At 36.1% G+C, this 21059-nt stretch overlaps 1 protein-coding gene across 4 annotated transcripts in view; it reads right to left on the bottom strand.

Moving 5' to 3' along the window:
• LOC124159499 (glutamate receptor 1-like) overlaps positions 1-21059 on the bottom strand; it is an 82758-nt gene that overhangs the window by 2201 nt on the left and 59498 nt on the right. For 2 of the 4 annotated variants that reach the window (XM_046535344.1, XM_046535343.1), the window contains exons 11-17: positions 19281-19401; positions 18105-18199; positions 13891-14357; positions 9023-9221; positions 6874-7118; positions 6031-6139; positions 1755-1892 (exon numbers count right to left, since the gene is read on the bottom strand). In XM_046535344.1, the coding sequence (XP_046391300.1) occupies positions 1755-1892; positions 6031-6139; positions 6874-7118; positions 9023-9221; positions 13891-14357; positions 18105-18199; positions 19281-19401 (1374 nt within the window). Of the gene's footprint in view, positions 1-1754; positions 1893-6030; positions 6140-6873; positions 7119-9022; positions 9222-12519; positions 12876-13890; positions 14358-18104; positions 18200-19280; positions 19402-21059 lie in introns of all 4 variants that reach the window. The other 2 variants (XM_046535347.1, XM_046535346.1) reach the window with 1 other exon arrangement.

Raw genomic sequence — 21059 nt, 5'->3', positions numbered from 1 at the left:
ATTTTAAGCCCTATAGATCCATATAGCATCATACAGAGAGCACAAATAAATATGTATTTGGAAGTTTCCAAAACATTTTGCCACTTATTTGAAGTTTTCTAATTTCTATGTAGCTGTAACTATTGCAAGATGAGGAGCAAAATGAAGGTAGCAATAAGAAGATGATAAAATATGCAGGTAGAGTACTTCTTGGATAAGTTTTAATTAAGCATAGGACATCGGCTATTCTAAATCCCAGCGTGTTATACTTTGATACAGGGACCATGAATACTGGCGCTCAGTATCCCAGATGGATGGATCCAGAGAGAGGATCCGACTGGAGCACACTGGGGATAGTGGAAAAATGAAAGAGGGAAAATGAAACTGAAAATTCACATATTGTTCAATTTGAATGTAAAAGTCATCTCCAGAAAAGTATTTTAATTAAAATTGATAAAAAGTCCATTGAGAATGTTACGTCAACTAAATTTCTAGGTTCATATATAAGTATTAATATGTCCTGGGTTAAGAACATTGAAATTTCAGCCAATAAACTTAGCTCTATTTGCTACCTTTTACGCCACCTCTGGAACTCTGTAAATGTAAATACCTTACTATGGTGCTTTTTATTCCCTTTATTATGTCATACAACACAATTTTTTTGGGGCTCATCACCTCACACATCCTAAATGTTTACTTTGCAAAAAGGGCAATTAGAATTATATTAAGAAAACCTTATGGTACTCCCTCCAACTCCATTTTTAAAACTTTGAAGATCCTACCACTACCATGAGTCTTTTTATTACCTATTTCTGCTGATTTTTATGCATAAAAATCTGGACATGTTTGAAATTAACTGCAATTTTCATAAGTATGAAACCAGAAATAGGCAAAGCCTTCACTATAATACAGTGAGGACAAATAAAACTAAGTTAGGTCCAAGAGAAATGGGACTCAGAACCTACAATAAACTCCCGCACCATTAGAAAAATCCATGCAGCCATTGGCGCCTTTTAAAAGGAAGTTGAAAGTATTCATGTAAACACATTTGACAAAGAACCAATTAGTGGAAAGTCATCAGAAATGGCATGAATTATTATTATGAAACTAGAGTTGAAAAAAAGACAGACTTCACAAAGGCTTAAAAGCAGCAATCCAAAACCACGCACTCGATAGAATTCCCAGCTGAAGGCAAAGTGAATGATCAGAAGCATGCCACAAGAGAAATAGCCTCATACGAGAATGAAAAAAGAATGTGTACATACTCAGCCAAGAAAGTCGATTCTGGTGATCTGTACATTGACTTGGACGGAACTACATCAATCGACACACTCTGCACTGAATGCACTAATGCCCAACCTTAGGATTTGGAAGATTAGTGTTTTATCATTGACTTATCTCAGGAGATTCTCGGGAGATTACAAGAGTTAGGAAATCTAGGAAGTTTTCATAGAATCTATTAATAGGGTAACACCAAGTTTAAATTATTCTTGTGCATCGTTTATAAGTGCATTTTGTGTATTTGACTTAATGACATCCCATGCTAATATAAATGTATCAATATGAATCAAGCAGAAAAACTAATTTTCCTTAACTACAGCACAATACTCAGCTAGTGACTGCTGAGTCCACCTGGTATATCCATTACCCAACGGGACAAGAAAGAGGGGGATGTTTACTCCAGGCATGAAATATGAGATTTCAGGCTGTATTGCCTGATGATTTTTATGATCGCAATCAAAGTACCTCTATATATGTGCATTTATAATACTCACTTTTGCTCGATTCGCTTCAACATGCGATTTATAGCAGAATTCCAGAAGAGCAACTCCCATGGCCAGGATAAGACCTCCAATGAGGATGTAGAATATCCCAGCTACATTGCTTAAGGACAGTTCATTACGTGAGGCATCCTGCAAACATAATTTTTCACAGCTTGTAAACTTTGTATGCATTAGTAAAATACAATTAGCAGTTATTTTAGAAAGTAAATAAAATACATTTATTTTTATCTGTACACTTTTATTTATGGGAATACGAATCCATATGAAGGAACAGTTGTCAACATTTTGAAAGCAAATATTTGATGAAATCATGATTTCTGGGCTTCCCCCTCATCATTCAATGTTTGATGATGACGATATCACTGGCAATCCCACCTGAATCTTCATATCAAAAGTCAATTTTGATGCAAAATGCAAAAGTATTTGTATGCCACATTGGTGGTAGTTGCAGTTCTTTTTCAGTTATGTTTGCTCTGATTGGCTGAAGTCATTTGGGTTTTGAGAATGGGTTCCGTGAAGAAGTCTCTTGGTAATCTGAGAGGTCAAAGAACATGCCAAAGTGCCAAAAAAACTTCAGCGGAGAGGAGAACTACTGTCTCTTCCATACTTGGAAGAGACTTTTGCTGGAAAATCACACCCAAAACCCATTTCCATACTTCCGCACTTCAGCAAAACTCACTTGATCAATCCATTTAATCTTCATCATTCTCCCGTTATAGCACATTTTGTTCACTTCTAAAGCAGACTTCTCTGCTGCTGTCATCATCCACGCCTCACTATTGTAAAGAAGCATGCTCCTAATGAATTGAGTCCTTTCTCCAATGCATTTATTTCCAGCGGTGAGTAGATTTCTCTTCCACTCCAGACTACAGCATTATCATTAACAGATCCTGAGTATATAATCCTTAGCTTCCACTTAAAAAGGCTCCTTGGGCCCCTTCATTTCACTGATTCCTAGCATGTACAGGTTCATTCTTTGTATTTCTACCTTCATGTTCTCCAATCATCCACAAGTAGGACGGGATCTTGCATTCCTTCTCCTATGAAAAAATTGTATAAACCTGTTTCAAAATTTTATACATTCTTATACATTGCCATGGTAATGTATAAGAATGTATAAAAATTTGAAACAGGTTCATACAATTTTTTCATAGGGGTTGTTCCCACCCTAAAAGGTTCTGTACGGTTGACTAATGTACTATCTTAGGTAGTCCCCACTTAGAGATCCAAATGAGGGACTGTTTTTACCTCTGGAATATTTTACTCAATAAGGTGCCATCATTCTTTAAACAGGAATTAATTAGTGGAGCTACTGCAACTCCCCAGAATTATAATGTGGTGATTTCCCTCGCAGTGGAAAAGTGTGATGTTCAAGCTTAGCCATCGGATACATGGTGAGTGACCCATTTCCAGGGTCTCCTTTTTTCATGAAATTTAACCTAAGAGCTCCAAGGCCGAAGGCTCTGGATGGCCTTTGGAAGCCCGGGGCTCTTTCCTTCCATTTTCCTTGGGCCCTGCAATTATGTGAACTATAAAATGAAAGAACACCCAAGACCCCTGCAGTGGTTCTGGCCTGTGACGGTTACATTATCTTTCTTCTCGCACCCATCAATGCTCTCAACATTGTAATTATTATGATACATTGTGGATGGGAGCACCATATCTCACTCCCTTTTCAATTTAGCTTTCAAATTTTAACTCTGTGGTTTTCACACTCTAGCTCCACATTCTGTGCTGCTTCATACTCTTTTTTCCCCCTTGGGTAACCAGTCCAACCCTTCACTTTGGGTACTTTAAAATATAATTCTTGATTTAGACTGAAGCAAAAGAACTTGTTGAACACAGATATCTATTCAGACATCAGGACACTGACTTAATAGATTAAATTGTGGCAGAAATATGTTGGGAATCCCGACTTCGCCACTGAGTGGCAAGTTTTGAACTCTCCATGTGGCACATGTGGTCAAGCTTAGCTCCCCTGTCCTAACGAGAACTGCCGATCATGAATAAGAGAAGCCGAATAATGAGCATGAGGGATTTGCTGGCCTCAGAAATGATTAGCTCACCCAAATGTCCATTTTCAGTGAATGGGATTGGCAAGGGTGAGCACAGAAGGTGGAAATGCCACCAAAAGATGTTCTCCTAAACAAATCCATAGCTTGTTTTAGATATTTTTCATTGTTTTGTGGCATAAATCAGATCAATTGCTGCAATATCTTAATGCTGAAACCTTTTCTCAAGTTTTCTAATTTTTTAAAGTTTTAGTTTCGTCATCAGTGAATCCAGAGACGACTGAATGCTTCGCCACTGTTCCCTCGTCTTTTACATCACATTAGGTACTTGAGCCATTTAAGTAGCAATTGTGCCTGTGATGAAATGAGTGTTGCTGTATTGATTACTGTGATCTCCACCTTCATACACATGAGGAACAGCTGCTGCCGTCTCCTCTGGGTCAGTGGCGTAGCCAGGAATTTCATTTGAAGGGGTCCAAAGCTAGGGGTGAAAATTTTTGAAAAATAGGGTACTAAGTATAGGGTTTTGCATTAATTTTTACTCTTTTAATAATCGAAAAAACTTCATTTCTTAAAGAAATAAATTGAAAATTCATAATTATTCAATATTTTGTTTCCTTTTATAATGGAAAATAATTGTGTTTTTATATTTTGGGGGGTCCAGACACCCCTCCTGACTACGCCACTGCCCTGGGTGATGGGAGACAAGAATAAGCAGCCTACACTTGCCATGCATCTTCTCCAGTTACTGTATCATTTCAATAGCCAAGGATGGACCAATTTAGCCTCGGAATGCTGTCACGGTGGCACATTTTAACCACGACAGTTTACTTGATGAGAAAACTAACTTATCATGCAGCCAACTTCTACACCCAGAGGTTGTACCACCATCCTCAACCCAAAGGATGCATTGGAGGCTTTAAGCATATAGTCTAGTCATTGAAGCTGAAAATCAACTGTACCCTCTGAATTATTTGAAAATGAACCAATTGATTTGAAATTTTATAATTAGTCAGAGAATGTGTCAAAAAAAATTAGTGACATAGCACAAACATTTGCTTCCACCATGGAGGTTTTCACCCCTTCTCGATGGTGGAAATTATTTTGCTCAAAATAACCCTGGAAATCAATTGACCAAATTTAAGCAAAAAATTTAGTAAGAAGTTTTTTAAAAATTAATGCTGTAAGTGTTATTCACATTATAAAACTTTTAATTTTTAAGGAAAAATACACGTTTTTCAAAAGGCTTTTCATGAATAACTAAAAAAAATATGTGTACAAATTATCGGAAAAAGTTACATATATATATATATATATATATATACAAAGTGAACTTATGCACCCATTTTTTCAATACTATACAATTAAATAATAAAACTACCAATAAAAACAATAAATAATAAGAATAATAATAAATAAAATAAATATAATAATAATAAAATGATAAATAAAATATCGTATTATATTATATAATTACACAATAAAAAATATATAACTTTTAAATAAACGAAGAAAACAGTTTTTACTGAGAGAGTGAAAAACAAAGTGAGTACATATATGATTGAAGGAATGGAACATTTTTGGTGAATACTCAAATCAATGTATTTAATGTCCAATAATGGACAAATGAGTTACTTTACGGGTACATACACTGCAAAGTATTGAAAGGTGCTGAAAAAGACCTTACAAATGAGCAGTAATTAAAGTCAATTAGTGTAAAATTGAATGAGAAAATTTCACTAAAAAATTGTTAAAAAAGTTTTTTCTAAAGTTTTCATCTCGTTTTGGAAAATCTACATGTCAAACAAATGACATTTGGGATTTATTTTCCAATGTATTTTTCATTTATTTTATCACTAATATTTATTTTATCTTAATGATTTCATCACTTCCCAATTTTATGTTTCCATCTTATGACGGTCCTATCTTCTATTGAGTCAGGTCATTTTTGGAATGATTTACACTCAAGATTCATATTTATGGAGCTTACAGTTTTTCTACAGCAGCAGTTCCTAAACTGGGGGTTGCGAAATGTACACAAATAATATGGTGAACTATGTACTTCAACTTAGACGACCATTTTCAGGGGGTCTTGGCTAAAAGGTATGGGCTAAAATGAGTTGTGGAAAGAAAAAGTTTGGGAACCACTGTTCTACAGTAACATATTTCAACTTCACAGCCACCTCAGTCTAAAAGTACAAGAAGGCAATTTTTTAAGAGGGTTCAACTGCACAAGAAATTTGAATGAAACTCACCTGTTTATCACCATGCCGGCATTCAGTCCTATCGTACCACCAACGATTTTTTAATTTGGCCAACTCTCCATTTTCTTTTAGTGACAGTACAGCCAAATTAATGCCATCTCTGTAAGGGAAAAATAAATATTTACATGTGTGCATTGATGAATGAAGTATGTAGGGCTTTAACATATCAATCCAAAAGCGAGAACAGCTGAAGAATGCTACCAAACTACTGCTTAAAAAGCAACTACACATCACCAATCCCACAAGCAACAATTTTAGCCCAAGTCTGGGAAATTTCGTCAGTTTTCTTATTTGCATATATGGTTATTGTAAAGGCCGTTTTACAAGGGGCATGTCATTGTGCAGTCTAGCACTGAAAACATTTTCAAAATTGAGAGAATGAGAGCTCGGAATTAGAGCAGGGGCTATTCTGCCATCACACATCCATGAGTTCTAGCATTTCACCACTTTACACGATGCAATTTTGACTGTGCCTTCGTACATACCTCAGATTGCACAATGGCGTGCCCCATTTAAAACGGCCTAAAAACTTAGAAATACTTATAAATTAAAAAAATCAGCAGTTGCTGATAGTTTATAGATTTATTATTACAAAGCTACAGATTATTTGTAGTCGTGTAATATTATACCTGGGACCAGAGAGAACTCTATAATACTTAGTATGATGGTAGGTTATTGAAAAGAGATAAAACTTGACTAAAACGAAAAGAATATGATTAACATATGAACACAATTAAAGTGTAGCTTGAGAGAAACTCTGATAGTGTGACCAATAGTGGGTTAAGAGACCAAATAGAAATTAATAAATAAGGGAGATATTATGGTGATTTATACCTGAGAGGGGATCCTAATGGAGTTGCAACTCCAAATCCCTTTGCATCCAGATTCCTTCCCACTTTCATGGTGTCACATGGCTCTCTTTCGTTAGTGTAGTCATTTTTTGGTGATTCGATGAGTAGAGCATACTTTCCTTTGGATTGGCGGACTCTTCTTATTCCTTCATCATATGTTTTCACAAATACATGTTTGCGAGAATTCATGAACTCCCACATTTTGCTGTACAGTGTGATTTGAGATCGCTAAAATTAAATAGAAGTAATGAAAGTATGATTAATTTTCATGCATCATTGAAAAAATAAAAAAAACACATATGTAAAGGCCTGTTTACACGGTACATTAACACGTACGGGTTAATATCTAAATGTATGAATGGGAGAATGAATGCCAATATGTACCAAGTAACCACCCAACTAGTGCAAATGCATGCATAGAAAATGGAATCTGTTCTAATTTGGTTCATGCATTTGTACATGTTCCATTCCGTTCCACAAAAATCATTCATACAAATAGAAATTATATCGTACGTGTTAATGTATTGTCTAAACAGGCCTTAAAGGATTTACCGAACAAATTGAGTTAAAGTAATGTCATGGGCACAAACCAGAGAAATAAAAACTTTGATTCATCAACAAACACTAACAACAACAGTCACAACAAATTTTTGCATTCCTGCCATAAATGGTCCGCTTCCATTCAAATGCAATGGTTGGGTTATAATGCAGCTCAATGGTTCAGTTTGAGGACAATTTTCAGAGAAAATTTACTTCATTTAATTATATAGCAAATGGGCTGATATATCTGAGGAAAAAATCTGAAAGAGAATATTTAGCCTGTTTTCTATTTTATCCTGTTATTTCCATAATTGAAGCTTCCTCTGATGGTTTTAAATGTGCATTAATTTGTCATCACATTATTCAATAACTATTATTTAAACATATGTCATCATTCCTCTAATTAATAACATTTATAATTATACTACATTATACATCACTATCTATTAAGCCTTAAAATCACTGTAATAACTTTCTCACAAATTTTGAAGAAAGTGTCTAGTATTCTTACTCTATGGTAATGTGAAAACACATATTGCATGAGGAAAAATCACATGAAATCATGAAGTACAGCATCTACCTAAGCAGCATATAAGTGATTGAAAGATATCATCACAAAGTATATCAAAATTAGGTATATGTTGAAAATGATAACATTTATCATCACCAGGGTGATATTCAGTGGCTATATCATTTTGACCAAAAATAAGTATCACTTGGCGAAACCTTTATTGCCAAAAAGAAGAAATCATTTTGTCATCAATTCCTGAAATCTGCTTAGATATCACTCTATAAAAACATTACATGGCAAAGTTTTGGCCAGCTACTACATATATCTCTTTCTTGAGGTGATATTTAACTGGTGGATATTTTTTCACCATTGGCAGTGATGTATGAAATATTTGAGTTATACATGGTTATTTTTTGACATCACTTTTTCATCATTTGTGCAGCAATGCAATTTTAATATGAGTGATACTGAAATGCTATCTCTTTTACATCACTTCCTGCAGGGTTGCCATAGTCCTGGACCCTAAATCAAGGGCGTAATCCTAGCATTAACGCTGTCAGCAAAGGAGTCTCATTAACTTAGAATGTTGATGTTAGGTTACCTTAAACAATTTTTTAATAAAAAAATTTGACCCAAATTACTAAAACATACACAATTATACAGCAACAGTTGAGACCAATTCCATTTATCTGAACATTGGACCGATAAAAGGAACCTGCTCTGATTCTGCAAGACCCTGTAGTAGGCGGCGCAGCTTATAGGGAAATACTTGAATGGCTTGCGGTGGTAAAACTCAAGATAATACTAAAAACACTTTGTTAGCACTCACTGCTTTCACAGAATTTTGTATCTTATTAAGGATATCCATCTTCTAGCATAAAATCTGCAAAATCTGTGACATATGGCAACCCAAACCAAAGGGATGTAGACATACAAGTGTTATTATTGGTGATTTAGAATTGATATCTTTTGGATATAAAAATGACATGTGGTGTTGCTTGAGTAGTGTATCGCAGAAACAATTACTGAAGTGGTATTTATCACAAAGGTTATCCATCAGGAGGAATGAATACACACTTACCCGGAAAAAATCCCAAGTTGATCCATGATATAGGGTGCCATACTGGACTTCAGTCTGAGAGGCCAGGTCTTCTGGAGAGTTAATGGGAGCAACCATTCTCTCAACTGTTAAAAATGCAGCCAAATTGGCTGTGTAAGAAGATATGAGTATCAGTGTGAAGAACCACCAGACACTGCCCACTATCCGGCCTGATATAGATCTGTAAATAAAGGTTCAACACGATAAATGACTATATGTAATATGAAAAGCACGTGGAATTTTATTTTGACCCAAAGATATATGAATTTTAAATTTATTTCTGACCTCAAGATTTCAGGGAAACAATAATTTAACTCAAAAATAAATGGAGTGAGCAGAAGATTTTTGAAATTATTTGGATGAATGGCGTGGCTTTATCCTATACTCTTGAATCCTGAGCACAGAACAAATCAATGATACACCCGTTGGGGGCATTTATTTAACGGTTTGCAGGTGTGAAGCAAGGCAAATTGTCAGGGCAGGGTTTCTTGTAAAAATGTTAGCATAATTACTTCTTGTGTGAGGAAAATATATGCATACGGTCAAAACAGATAGACATTATTAATTATTGTTTGCCTCAAATCTTCTCTCCTTTGCTTACATATTCGTTGAAATCCCTAGCTGCGCAATGGCCAAAAACAATGCTCGTCATGCCATTTGGATAGCCAATCTAACGACCTAATTTATTTGGTCTCCTCAACAGAATGCCATTACATAGTTGAATTAGATGATCAAATGAGTTTGGAACTGGTGGAAATGAATTTTTTTTTTTTTTGAAGCAATACGGCCTGAGTTGTAATTTTTACTTTCATAGGTCATCGGGTGAATTGGCTTCCACCATATAAGGGCCTACAATACAGTCTCTCTAGGTCATTGATGATCATGGAGGAGAAATGGAGCAGTAGTCGAGTTACACATCGCACCAACATGGAAAATGATCCGAGAAAGAGAGTCTCAAACACATTTTCTTCATTCCCTCACAACAATCGTAGGCCCTGTGCATTTCGGACCCCTTCGTAGTACCTACTGCAGTTTATCTCAATCATACTGCAGAGGAATTATCGTGCTCTGAAATACAGTGCGATAGTTGTTCAGAAGTAGAAGGTGATTTTGATTATGGCATATGGTGCAAAAACTAAGTGAAAAATGGCAGGAGAGAGGAATGTGGATCGAAAGGTAAAGAAGTTATACAGGAAAAGAATAAACTTAGAAGAAATATTTAAAGCGATTAATTGCTTTGAAAATGGAAAGCATCCAAGCTATATTGCTTGTAAGGTTATTTGGTTGTTAAGGTTAAGTTTTTCTCCAACATATTCGCCCAACCAAATAAAAGGAGGGAATTTCAAAAACACATTCAAAGTTTTTTTTTTACATGAGAAAATGCCTGACTGCCTGCCTATTATCTTTAAAGGTATTATAAACTATGAATATTAATAAAAAGGTTTCTCAAGGCTATAAATGGGAATAATCCTAGTTTATAGGAAATTCTATACCCAATATATGTATGTAAAAGCTACCATAAATTCATCCCTATCTTCCCAATGTTAAATTGGTTTCTTTTAAAATAAATTCGATTAGAGCAAAGACCCCAAGGAATGCATTCCTTGCACTGAACGAGGCATGAATGTAATTCAAGTACAAAGTGTGGGGGATAAAAGATAATGACAAGGGTTGCATGGATGATGGAAGATAAAGTGCTATGGTTTATTGTGAGAAGAGTCAACTGCTGGAGGAGATTAGCAATATACAAATTAAATGATGGTGGAGGTAGTAATATGTTAGACGGTGCCAGAAGTAAGGATAGGGTGGAGAAGGCAAAAAACATTAAAGATTATACATATGGCCCAACTAACTGTAGATTATTCGCTGAACTACATAAATGTGGCAGAGAAATTATGAAAGACTTCTGATTGGTTAGTCTTTCATTAGGTATTTAAAGATATAGGTAGTGTATCACCTTATACGAATTCAGACACATATAATCCAAGCAGGACTCATTAAATAAAGTCATTTATACTCAAGTGTGAAGTCATGACATATTTATGATAATTAATCCTGTCTAAATATTTTACTTCAACATGAAAAATTAAGTGATAAATTGTCACAATAAAGACATTAAGCTATTGTTAAGCACATGTCTTTCATCAAAAGCAAGTAAATTAGTAACAAAGCTCACAATACACAGTACTGCCATGCACATTTAATTAACACAGAAGCCCAGTAGCTTAATGGTAACAAGTTTGAGAGGAATACTTAAATAATTTATTTGAATAGAATGATATTGTAGCCACAAATACACAAACGTTTTATCTACCAGGATCAGAGAGTTGAAAAAAATATATGATACTTTTTTCAGAGCAAGTATGAGACATCAGAAATTGGTCACTCTAAAGATAGTGTAATTATTATTGTAAGAAAATGACAAAAGTCATTTTGCATACAATTTCAGCAAATATAAGTCGTGAGTTAGCATAAGATATGAAATACCGGCTAACTTGACAGAAATATCTCTCCTAAACTAATTTGGAAAATGGTTTCATGGTTGCAGAATTATATATAAGGATCAGCATTGGAAAGTAATTCTTAGGGATTAAGAGCAAGTATGCAAAATACCTTCCCAGATTAAGGATTTCAGACTCGTCAAACAGTGATAATCATTATTCCTCTTTCTCTTCCTTCAGGAAGCTTAGTTATGGGGAGTGAGAAACTGCAACTATATGTATGACTATGGTACCATAAGGTGAAAGACGGAGCGTGCATGGCTAGCAGGCTTGAAAAAAATGGATGCTAAAATGGACACTGAAGTAAAGTAAAAAATAAAATAATAAAGGCAAGCAAACAGTTCAAAATAAGGGCTGTATGATGTGGGGTAACTACTGTAAAATGTACTAATTATAAGTGCAAAGTGATGTCATGATCAACGTTTAGACAGTGAAGAATGAGGTTTATTTCAGAAAGGGAATCTTATGAATTCAAAGGAATGGCCTGCGTTAAATATCATATCAAACCTCTTAACAACTTAGGATACACGATAATTTAATGCATCTTCTTTATTCTCCCAATTAAAAAACTCATTCCAAAGAGAACAAAAGTTGCCCTTTAAGAAGAGGCAGACCTCCCTCTCGACCTATACTACTTTGTCTCCTTGGTTGACTTATAACTCATTTAAAACTTAGGATATCATCTTGATATTTTCAGAGTTTATAGATAAGGCTTGAACCAATATTTGCTTGTAAATCAAATATAAAAAAATTACACCTGAGAAAATACAGAGGTGCAATTTTCAAATTTGATATACAGGAAAATGTTGCCAAGGATCTACTTTATGTATCCTGAAAATTTCAGGACAATGGCATAAGTTTTAAGTGAGTCATCTGTCAGCAAAAAAGACCGGTCGAGCCAAAGGGATACGTCCTCTTAATTTTGGCAGAGCCACAGTCATTTCATTGCATTGTTAGGCATCATTTTATGCCCCTCACCTGGGAGATATGTCGCAACCCTGCTGCATGAAGGCACCAAGTGCAAACCAGAGGGAGTTGAGCACGCTGAAGTCATTTGCCACTGCTGTCCCAGCTAGAGTTTCTTCCACTCGCCACTCGTATGGAGAGAATCGGGAAACAGTGAAGAGGACTATTGATACTCCCACGTATGAGAAGATGACGCAAACCCAAATCTCCTTCGAGAGTGGGTTCAGGAAGCTGAAAACTCCTGGTTTCTGCTTCACGGGCTTCTTGATCATGATGCTGATGCCCAGGGACATGAAGGGCTTGCTGAAGTCGATGACTCTCTCACGCTCAGAGGTGATGGTCATCGAGGCTATTGCGATGTCCGCCTCCTGTGGCATTTTTTTCAGGGTTTTTGTTTCAGAGATGCGAAAGGTGGGAGATGGTACACATGCACGAAATGAAAGACAATTCAACAATGGGCATGAATTGATGAAATTTTGATAGTGTACGTGATAAATGAGCAATTCAAGTGCCAAACATATAAGGTAGCATAAAAATTGCATGATGGGAGAGCAACAAAAAATAGGGTAATGCAATAAGTGTGCATGCATCATCCATCAATTGGGAGGACATTTTCAAGAGTTGTAGTACAAACAAATACATCAGGCAAAAGTTGGAAAACAGTGCAATTGGTACAAGCATTGAGTAGTGTCACAGGAGTAAATAATCAGAGAATTTATAAGCAGAGACATTGGTTGGGGTGGAGGGGTCCAGGTTGAAGAGAAGAGAGAGAAAGAGAAGGTAAAGACGCCCAATCAAAGTCGAATCCACTTTGGAGCATCGGTCTCTTTCTAATTTAGTCAACGAGGGCACATTTCTCAAAGGCAGAATGGACATATCCTTCCCTTGGACGGATTCACGCATTGTATTTTCCTTGATGGCTTGAACTAGGAGAAGCTACTCAGAATGCATCATTCAAAGGCAATTAAGATTAGAATAATCACATAATTTCTGAAAATAATTCTCTCACCTCTGACGCCAATCTTAAAATGAGTAAGATATTTCTCAACAACATGCAAATAAGTTAAAAACTCCAAATAAGCTTGTTCACCTAGTAATGTATCTATGTATTGATAAAATTTTCATTCACTGATGGCGTTAGAAAATCAGGATTGTACCTCCAACACGTATTGCCCATATAAATGTATCAGAGCTAATAGTATATGAAAAGCCTGATGAATATATTAGTCTGAATGCTCTACATTACCTTTGAGTGATCCATTCTGTAATCCTCTAACCTTCGAGGAGACTGCGGTAAAAATGATACCATTTTCCAGCAACAAATTGATCAATACACCCTAATAAACATGACGTTGGCTAGGCCACTCAGACATCAGTGAATACCTGGGGAATATGAGGTTTCCCTGCTTGAAGGCGCTCCCGAGTGTAAACCAAAAACAGTCCTTAAGACCAAGACCCTGCGAGGGTCTCGTGATGAGAAATGGGCTGGAGTAGAAGGAGAGGGAGCTGCTTTGGGAGCGATAGCACTGCTGGCATGTGCACGCCACGGGCGGTTGGCCCGAGGTTGAGGAGGAGGATTGGGTCGGAGTGGGGGTGGGGTGGGGGCAGAGGGAGGGGGAGGGGAGGAGGGAGCCGAGTCGGAGCACGGTGACCACCACGAGGCCAGCAGCCACCGTGGCGGCCCACACCTCCAGGGCAAGGGGGCTGAGGAAGGAGAAGGCTCCTGGGGGACGACGCGCGGGAGTGCGCACCATGATGCTGATCCCCAGCTCCATGAAGTGCTCAGAGAAGTCCAACACTCGCTGGCGCTGAGCCGTCACCGTCATGGGTGCTACTGCAATATCTGCCTCCTGAAGGGCTCCAAAAGTCTTAAACACATGTGCTTGGAGTCATGGAGTAAGTCCAATACTTGTTAAAGAACTCTAATTTTCCTCCTCCGTTCATACTTGTGTCCACTAACTACTTTACAACATATTCAAACCTTTGCCTAGTGCACCTCTTGACTGTTTTGTTCTCATGAATTAATGCTAGATTTGTTTAATGTTAGTAATATACATAATTAATGGTGAATTTGGCTGCATGCAAATGTTTTGACAGCTCACTCTGCTCACTTTCTCAGTTTGGACCAATTACCACTGACTTATGCACCTCAGGCTGGTAGATGAGGCATTGCCTGATTGCTTCCATGTTCACATGCTTTTCTTCTGTAGTCGTTTACAGCTAAGAAGCATGAAAAAATAGAGCTAATCCCCATGTGATGCCCCAACTATCAAACAGAGGTGATCATAGTGTGTTGTGACATTCATTCCTTGAGGACGACAACAGTGTCAACTGTTGAAATATTGGCATAAAGTCAACTCTCTCCCAGTTAGAATACTGAGAAATATACAACCCAAATATTCCCTTAGAAGTCATATATTTCTTCTCAATACCTAATTCATCAGCATGTCAATTTTTATTTTTTTTACACCATTTCATCTCTATAATGCTACTACTGGTAAAAAAAGATTTTGGAGCCATGAAAGTTTATGGCAAAAAAAAAGATGGATAACTCCCAGGAGTCTACCAAAATATCATCATGCCAGGCACATAAATTGATGAATGAGTATGAGAGCATTAGAACCCTTTCAATTATGTATTCAAGTAAAGACATTAAATTAAAGAGGTCATTAAAATTCTAGAATTATGAATAGAGAGATCACCTTGGGTTTACCACATAAGATGTGGTGCCATGAAAATGAAATAATATTTTTTTTTCGGGGATTGATTATCAACTAAATGTTCCACCGGCAAATTTCATACTACTCCATTTATTTCTTAATATTTTTGATACACCAATAATTTTGGTAAAATGTTAAGTTTGTGTTAAAATGTGTTTTGATAAGTGGCAATGTTATGAAAACTATGGATTTCCCTTTTCCATAACCCAATTCTCAATAGAAAAATCCAATGTCCTGAATGGAAACATTTGCTTTTGTTCAAAGTAAAAAAAAAATCTGGGTGCATGAAGAAGTAGCTGCAAAGGACAAGTGACATGGGGAGTGGAGGAAGCGTTAGGCTTATAGCAGTCTGCACATGGCGTCTGCACATAGACCAAAGGGTAAAAGCATGAGAAGAGGTTACATGCCATAAAGGCAGCTTGAGAGTAAGTGGTTAAGAGCAATGCACTCAAGATTTAGGGAAAATCTAGTCTCTCTCCTATGCATATAATGCCCTGTTCCCTAGTGTATACCACATGTGTGGGAAGGGGGCCTCAAGGAGCACAAGAACTGATCAGCAACATTTTAATTTACCACAAAAAAATGAAGAAGCACAAGCTGAAGCAACATTTTTCCTTTTCGTCTAATAATATAAACTTCAGTCGAACTCCTGCCTGGTGTACCTATCTCAGGAAACGCAAGTGGTGGTAACTACTTTTATCCTAGCAATAGATTAAAAATGAGCATTAAAGTGATATTTTTAACAAATCATTAAGCCATTAAAAATATTTGACAATGAAATGCACCTCTTAATTTCCTAAAGGAATACAGGTACTATAAAAAATAATTGTTAAAAGAACCGGGTTCCAAAGCATACATACATTCAATTGCTTGGGGAATAAACTTTGAAATATTTCATTAAATTGCATGCTCCAAATGTCATAGATTTTTGGCAGGTTATAACAATTTTCCATTTTTCCTTGAAAAAAATTAACTTCAGGGCTATATGCCCTTGACTATCTAGAATGTGAATGTTTCATTCCTGGTTCAAAGTAAAAAAGTTGAAATTTTGATTTTGGCCAGTAATTTGAGAAATTTACCAAAGTATAATTTAGACAACACACCTTTACTATAGCAATGATAAGAATCCAATCACCACTGAGATAAACTGACGTGACATAAAAGATAGTACAGCACTCAGAGCTCTTGGGTGGGAGTGTGGGAGCACACATGTATGTCTCTGCCTCCCTGATTGAAAACATTGAGTGAGCACTACAGAGAGGCTTTTGAATCATCTAGTAACGCACCATTGGCCACCTAGAACTAATATTTGAACTCTCTCCAATCAGCAACAAGTGCTCAGGAAAATAGCAGCTGAAAAGAACACTCTGAGAAATGACATGGAGTTCAAATGGAGCCACAGCTGAAGTGGTTGCATTCACGGGAAAAGCTGTTATGGTAGTGCTCACTCATCCTGAATGCACCCAAAAGTTCCTATTGTCAATCTTACCCTCCCGCTACCAAAATCTGAGACCCTTTAAAAGTGATATTTCACTCGCTGAGTGATTCAAGGTTGGTTTGTAAGGGTGAGGGTAGAGTTCACCCTGACCAAAGCCACAGGCATGTGAATTCCACACATTGAGGAGAAAGGGGCCTGTTATTTTTCTTGGACCACCTCTCACTTCAAGGTTATTGTTTAGGGGTGTGATAGATTCACCTGGGATTTGAACCCAGGTCCCCTCAATCAGTAGGCAAGCACACTACCCTCTAGGATACCACACTCCCAAAATGACAATCAAATACATACATACTAATTACATATGCTGTATATTGTGGGGCACGCAACTCATAGGTTGGGCAGTTAGGAAAGAATTGTCATACGTACATGCCTAATTTTAATAACTTATAAATGTACCTTTTTCAAATATTAAAGTGCACATTTATAAAATCTTTGTATGCTGAAGTTATGTTGCTGGGGTGTTAAACAAATAAATTTATACAAAAATGGCCGATCATCTTGTTTACCCTTTAAAATACACATCACAAAAGCCTTTAATAAATTACTTGTGATTTTGGAAATGCATCACTGGCATTTTGTGAAATACAATTAATATTTAGTCTGTACCAGCCAAGTAATAGGCATTAAAATTACATAAAGCTAAGCAATTTACTGAGCAAACATTAAATAAAACATATTAAGTTTTATGCATTCATTCCAAATCAGCAATGTTGGATAGCAGGAAAACCAGTCAAAGCAATTCACGTAATAATACTGATGCAAATACGAAATGGTATGAACTTTGAAATAGGTATAAGGAACATCTTGAGACAATATTTACATATTTTCCATGCATGTTGAAGAGTTAGAAATTGGTCAAAATCAAAAATGAAATTAACACTAAAAATGATGCAACCGTGAAACATATGGCTTCAATGGATTAGTTGTTTTGAACAAGAAAAATTTTTTCAGCAAAAAATTCAAAAAGACTCAAGATAGTTTTTGATGAAGTGTTATCTGAATAGAATATTATAAGCTCATGTTCAATGAATAGGTTGAAAAATATTGAAGTATTCATTTATAAAATCTACTAATGCTGAAGTTACATGTTGGGGTATTGGATGTGATACTATAAATGGAAATAATAATGAATGCTCTATTCTACCTTTCCACTCTCCACAAATCATATCACATGACAGCTTCCCTAAATTGAGAATTTGATGGTATATGAATGTATATACAACAGCAAACCTAATGAGAGTAATTCTGATATAAACAAAAAGTCAAATTTGATGAAGGCAATCATGTACGGCTTTCATTAATTTCCATGAACTCATTTGTCTCACAGGAGCAAAAATAGAACAACAATGACTACGAGAGTTAAATGAAACGTGACTTGCCTTTCTCACTAGTTCACCAACCATTCCATCCCAGCCACCCTTCACATCTGAATTTTCAGCACCATAGTTCCCATCCTTGACTATTCTTAACTCATCTGAAGAATAAATATACATAGTAGACAATATAGCAGGTATAGATTTAAGGAGAGTACCCAGGAGCTTTTAAGGGTACAAAATATACATGATTAAAATACATAGTATGCAAATTTATGGAACCAATTACTATTTCATTTAACTTCTTTTTTTTTAATTATACGTTTAAATGTCTATTGCTTGAATTCATTTCCCCAAATTCTGTTTTCCATTTCTGGAAATATGTACTGAAAATGATGATGACCTCTAAATAGGATGTAATATTTTGCTGGTAAATGATTCATCGCCCAACTCTGACCGTTGCAAATATTCCATTGGGTCCAAAATAAATGCATACCATGAAGGAAGGAAGCTGACTAACCATCAAAGCCATGAAGAGGTCTCACCTTAAAGAGTCAATCATACATATGAGCTGAGAACGGAAAACTAAAAAGTAGTTAAAGTGGAGGACCACATGAATTGATAAGATCCATACTGAATGTGTTAATTCCCTTCATTCTATCTTCCTATGAAAGTAACTGGAAGCTAACGTTTTAGTCCCTATCATCATAAATTTGATTTATTACTTCATGGATGCATAAGTTGGAGGGAAGATGATACAAGGTAAAGGGTATACAAAATTGAAAACTTTTAAATAGTAATAGCCAATCTGGAATTCACTTTAACAAAGTACAAGGCAGAATTTGGTAAAAAAATCTTAGGAGTTTATGAGCAAAACCTTAATAAATTTCAATGGCATTTTCATGACTCACTATGGCCTATTAAATGTCTTTTTATTAAAATAGAAAGGGAAGAGAAAAACATAGGGCAATTTCTAAGCACCAATGATGTTATATTATTACTATGCAAACATACACAATATGTATCTTATTAAAAATTGAAGTTGTTATTGATGACATGTTTTCGGATAAGGTTGTTTATTGTTAATGTAAAGAGGATTATATGACTGGCACTTGTGGAAATGGTGATAGAAAACAGGCATTTTATGTGTTAACATTTTTCTCTCTATCAATAGTCAGATTTCTTGTTACGTATCAATCACGAGCAACATGCATTTAAAGGGACAAGAAAAAATGGTCTCACAGTTAATTTCCAGCTTCTTAGCAATTAAGTCAGCCAAATCTTTGCAGTAGCCTTCAAATCTGTCATTTCCAGTCAGATTCTCCCCTGGTTCAGGAGTCCTCAGCATTATGTATGGCTCTTCCTGCAGAGGAATTCAATAATAGTAAAGTTTAACCAACACATATAAAGTTAATTAGCAGTCAAAATAAAAAATATTTAATTTAAGACCCTTAATCCCAAAATAATAAATATAACCAGAATTAACCTTTTCCCTACGTAGGCCGTGTTTTCACGGCTTGAATTTTTCGACGCTAAAGGGAGAAGCTCGTGGCTTTTCATGGCTTGAATTTTTCAACGCTAAAGGACGAAGGCCGTGTTTTCACGGCTTTGCGGTCAAGCATACCAAGTGGGTCCCAAGCGCCATTAGGGTCCCTAGGTGCGAGAGGTCTGACCCTTTCTTATTGTCCGTGTGGAGATTATCTCGGCCCATTCCGGCAGTTAATGTCCCACTCAAGGAAGGTGCTCATGGTCACGTGTTTGTTTAATAACTAGAATAACTAAAAACGTACATGTTGCATTTATTGAACATCAATGCCAGGAATTACATTCTGGATGTTCTGCTGATTGGTTCCAAATTTTAAACGGAATTCTAGCGTTCATATTAACGGAGTTCATCATTATCTAGAACAAATTTTGGAGACGCTAAGGTTAGATGTTTAATTGATTTTTTAAACCTTACTAGCAAATTTATAGGAGCGATTTTGGTATGATTTACATCTAAAGATATACGTTATTCTGTTACCCACATTCTAAGTGTACATTTGCGGTGAAATTTGGTGAAATATCCGATTGAACTCCTATGAAAAAATAGCCCTCGTAATGTAATAATATATGATTCTCTTCTCTTTCTTATTTCGTTCGTAATATGAATTTATATTTATCTTAGTGAAATTTCTTTAAAAAATATAATTTAGCCATTTCAAACGACAAACTTGTAAGATTCAAGTAGTGTTATGAGAATTTTCTGGAAAAAATTCTTGAAAAAAATTCGAAAGGTTTCATTCTCATGTTTTCAGAATGCTTGTGGAGAGCAGACGCGAATGAGGAGAGTGTGGATTTGGGCATCATGGATATAAAATATGTTAATATCATAAATCGTAAATAACTAGAAGTATGATAGGTACATCGAAAGATTTCATTCCCTTGAAAGTACTTGTTGGTCTATGATATAATGCCCTTTTGCTGAAAACCCTAAAAATAACCGTAGAACTTCGTTTAAAAGTTCTAGAGGCATTGCAAAATGAAAGGTATACATTGATGAACTGAAATTTGCTGCAATAGTAACAATTGAAAAAAAATAAAATCACACTAGTAACTGACCGGAAAAGTATGCCGTGATGGGCTGCCTTCGGGAAGAGGGTGGAGGATCATTAAGTAGGCAAGGTCATTAAGTGGAGGAAGCGACTACCTGGACAATGCCTTGCCGAGAAACAACTCCACTACAGGGCGAAAAAGAAATGCTCAAAGCCTTTGTAGAGGCAAAACCAACTTTCCGTGAAGGAGCCCGGTGCGAAAGGGTTAACTTTTTTGTACACGTTGACAGTAGAATGAAAATTTTTCTTATGCTCACAAATACATTTTCACTCACAAGAAAACCTAGTTACAAACAAATGAACTAAGAAAGTTTTCTAAGCTGTATTCAAAATAAGGAACAATGATACCATACAGTAATACATGAAGAGGTATAATTATTCAAGGCCTGATACATGCACCATGTGAAAATGTGTCCATTAGATATTA

This window comes from Ischnura elegans, chromosome 5, assembly GCF_921293095.1.
Source record: "Ischnura elegans chromosome 5, ioIscEleg1.1, whole genome shotgun sequence".
Lineage (NCBI taxonomy): Eukaryota > Metazoa > Arthropoda > Insecta > Odonata > Coenagrionidae > Ischnura > Ischnura elegans.
Note: the sequence above shows the minus strand (reverse complement) of the source record. Positions and strands in the feature narration are given on the sequence as shown.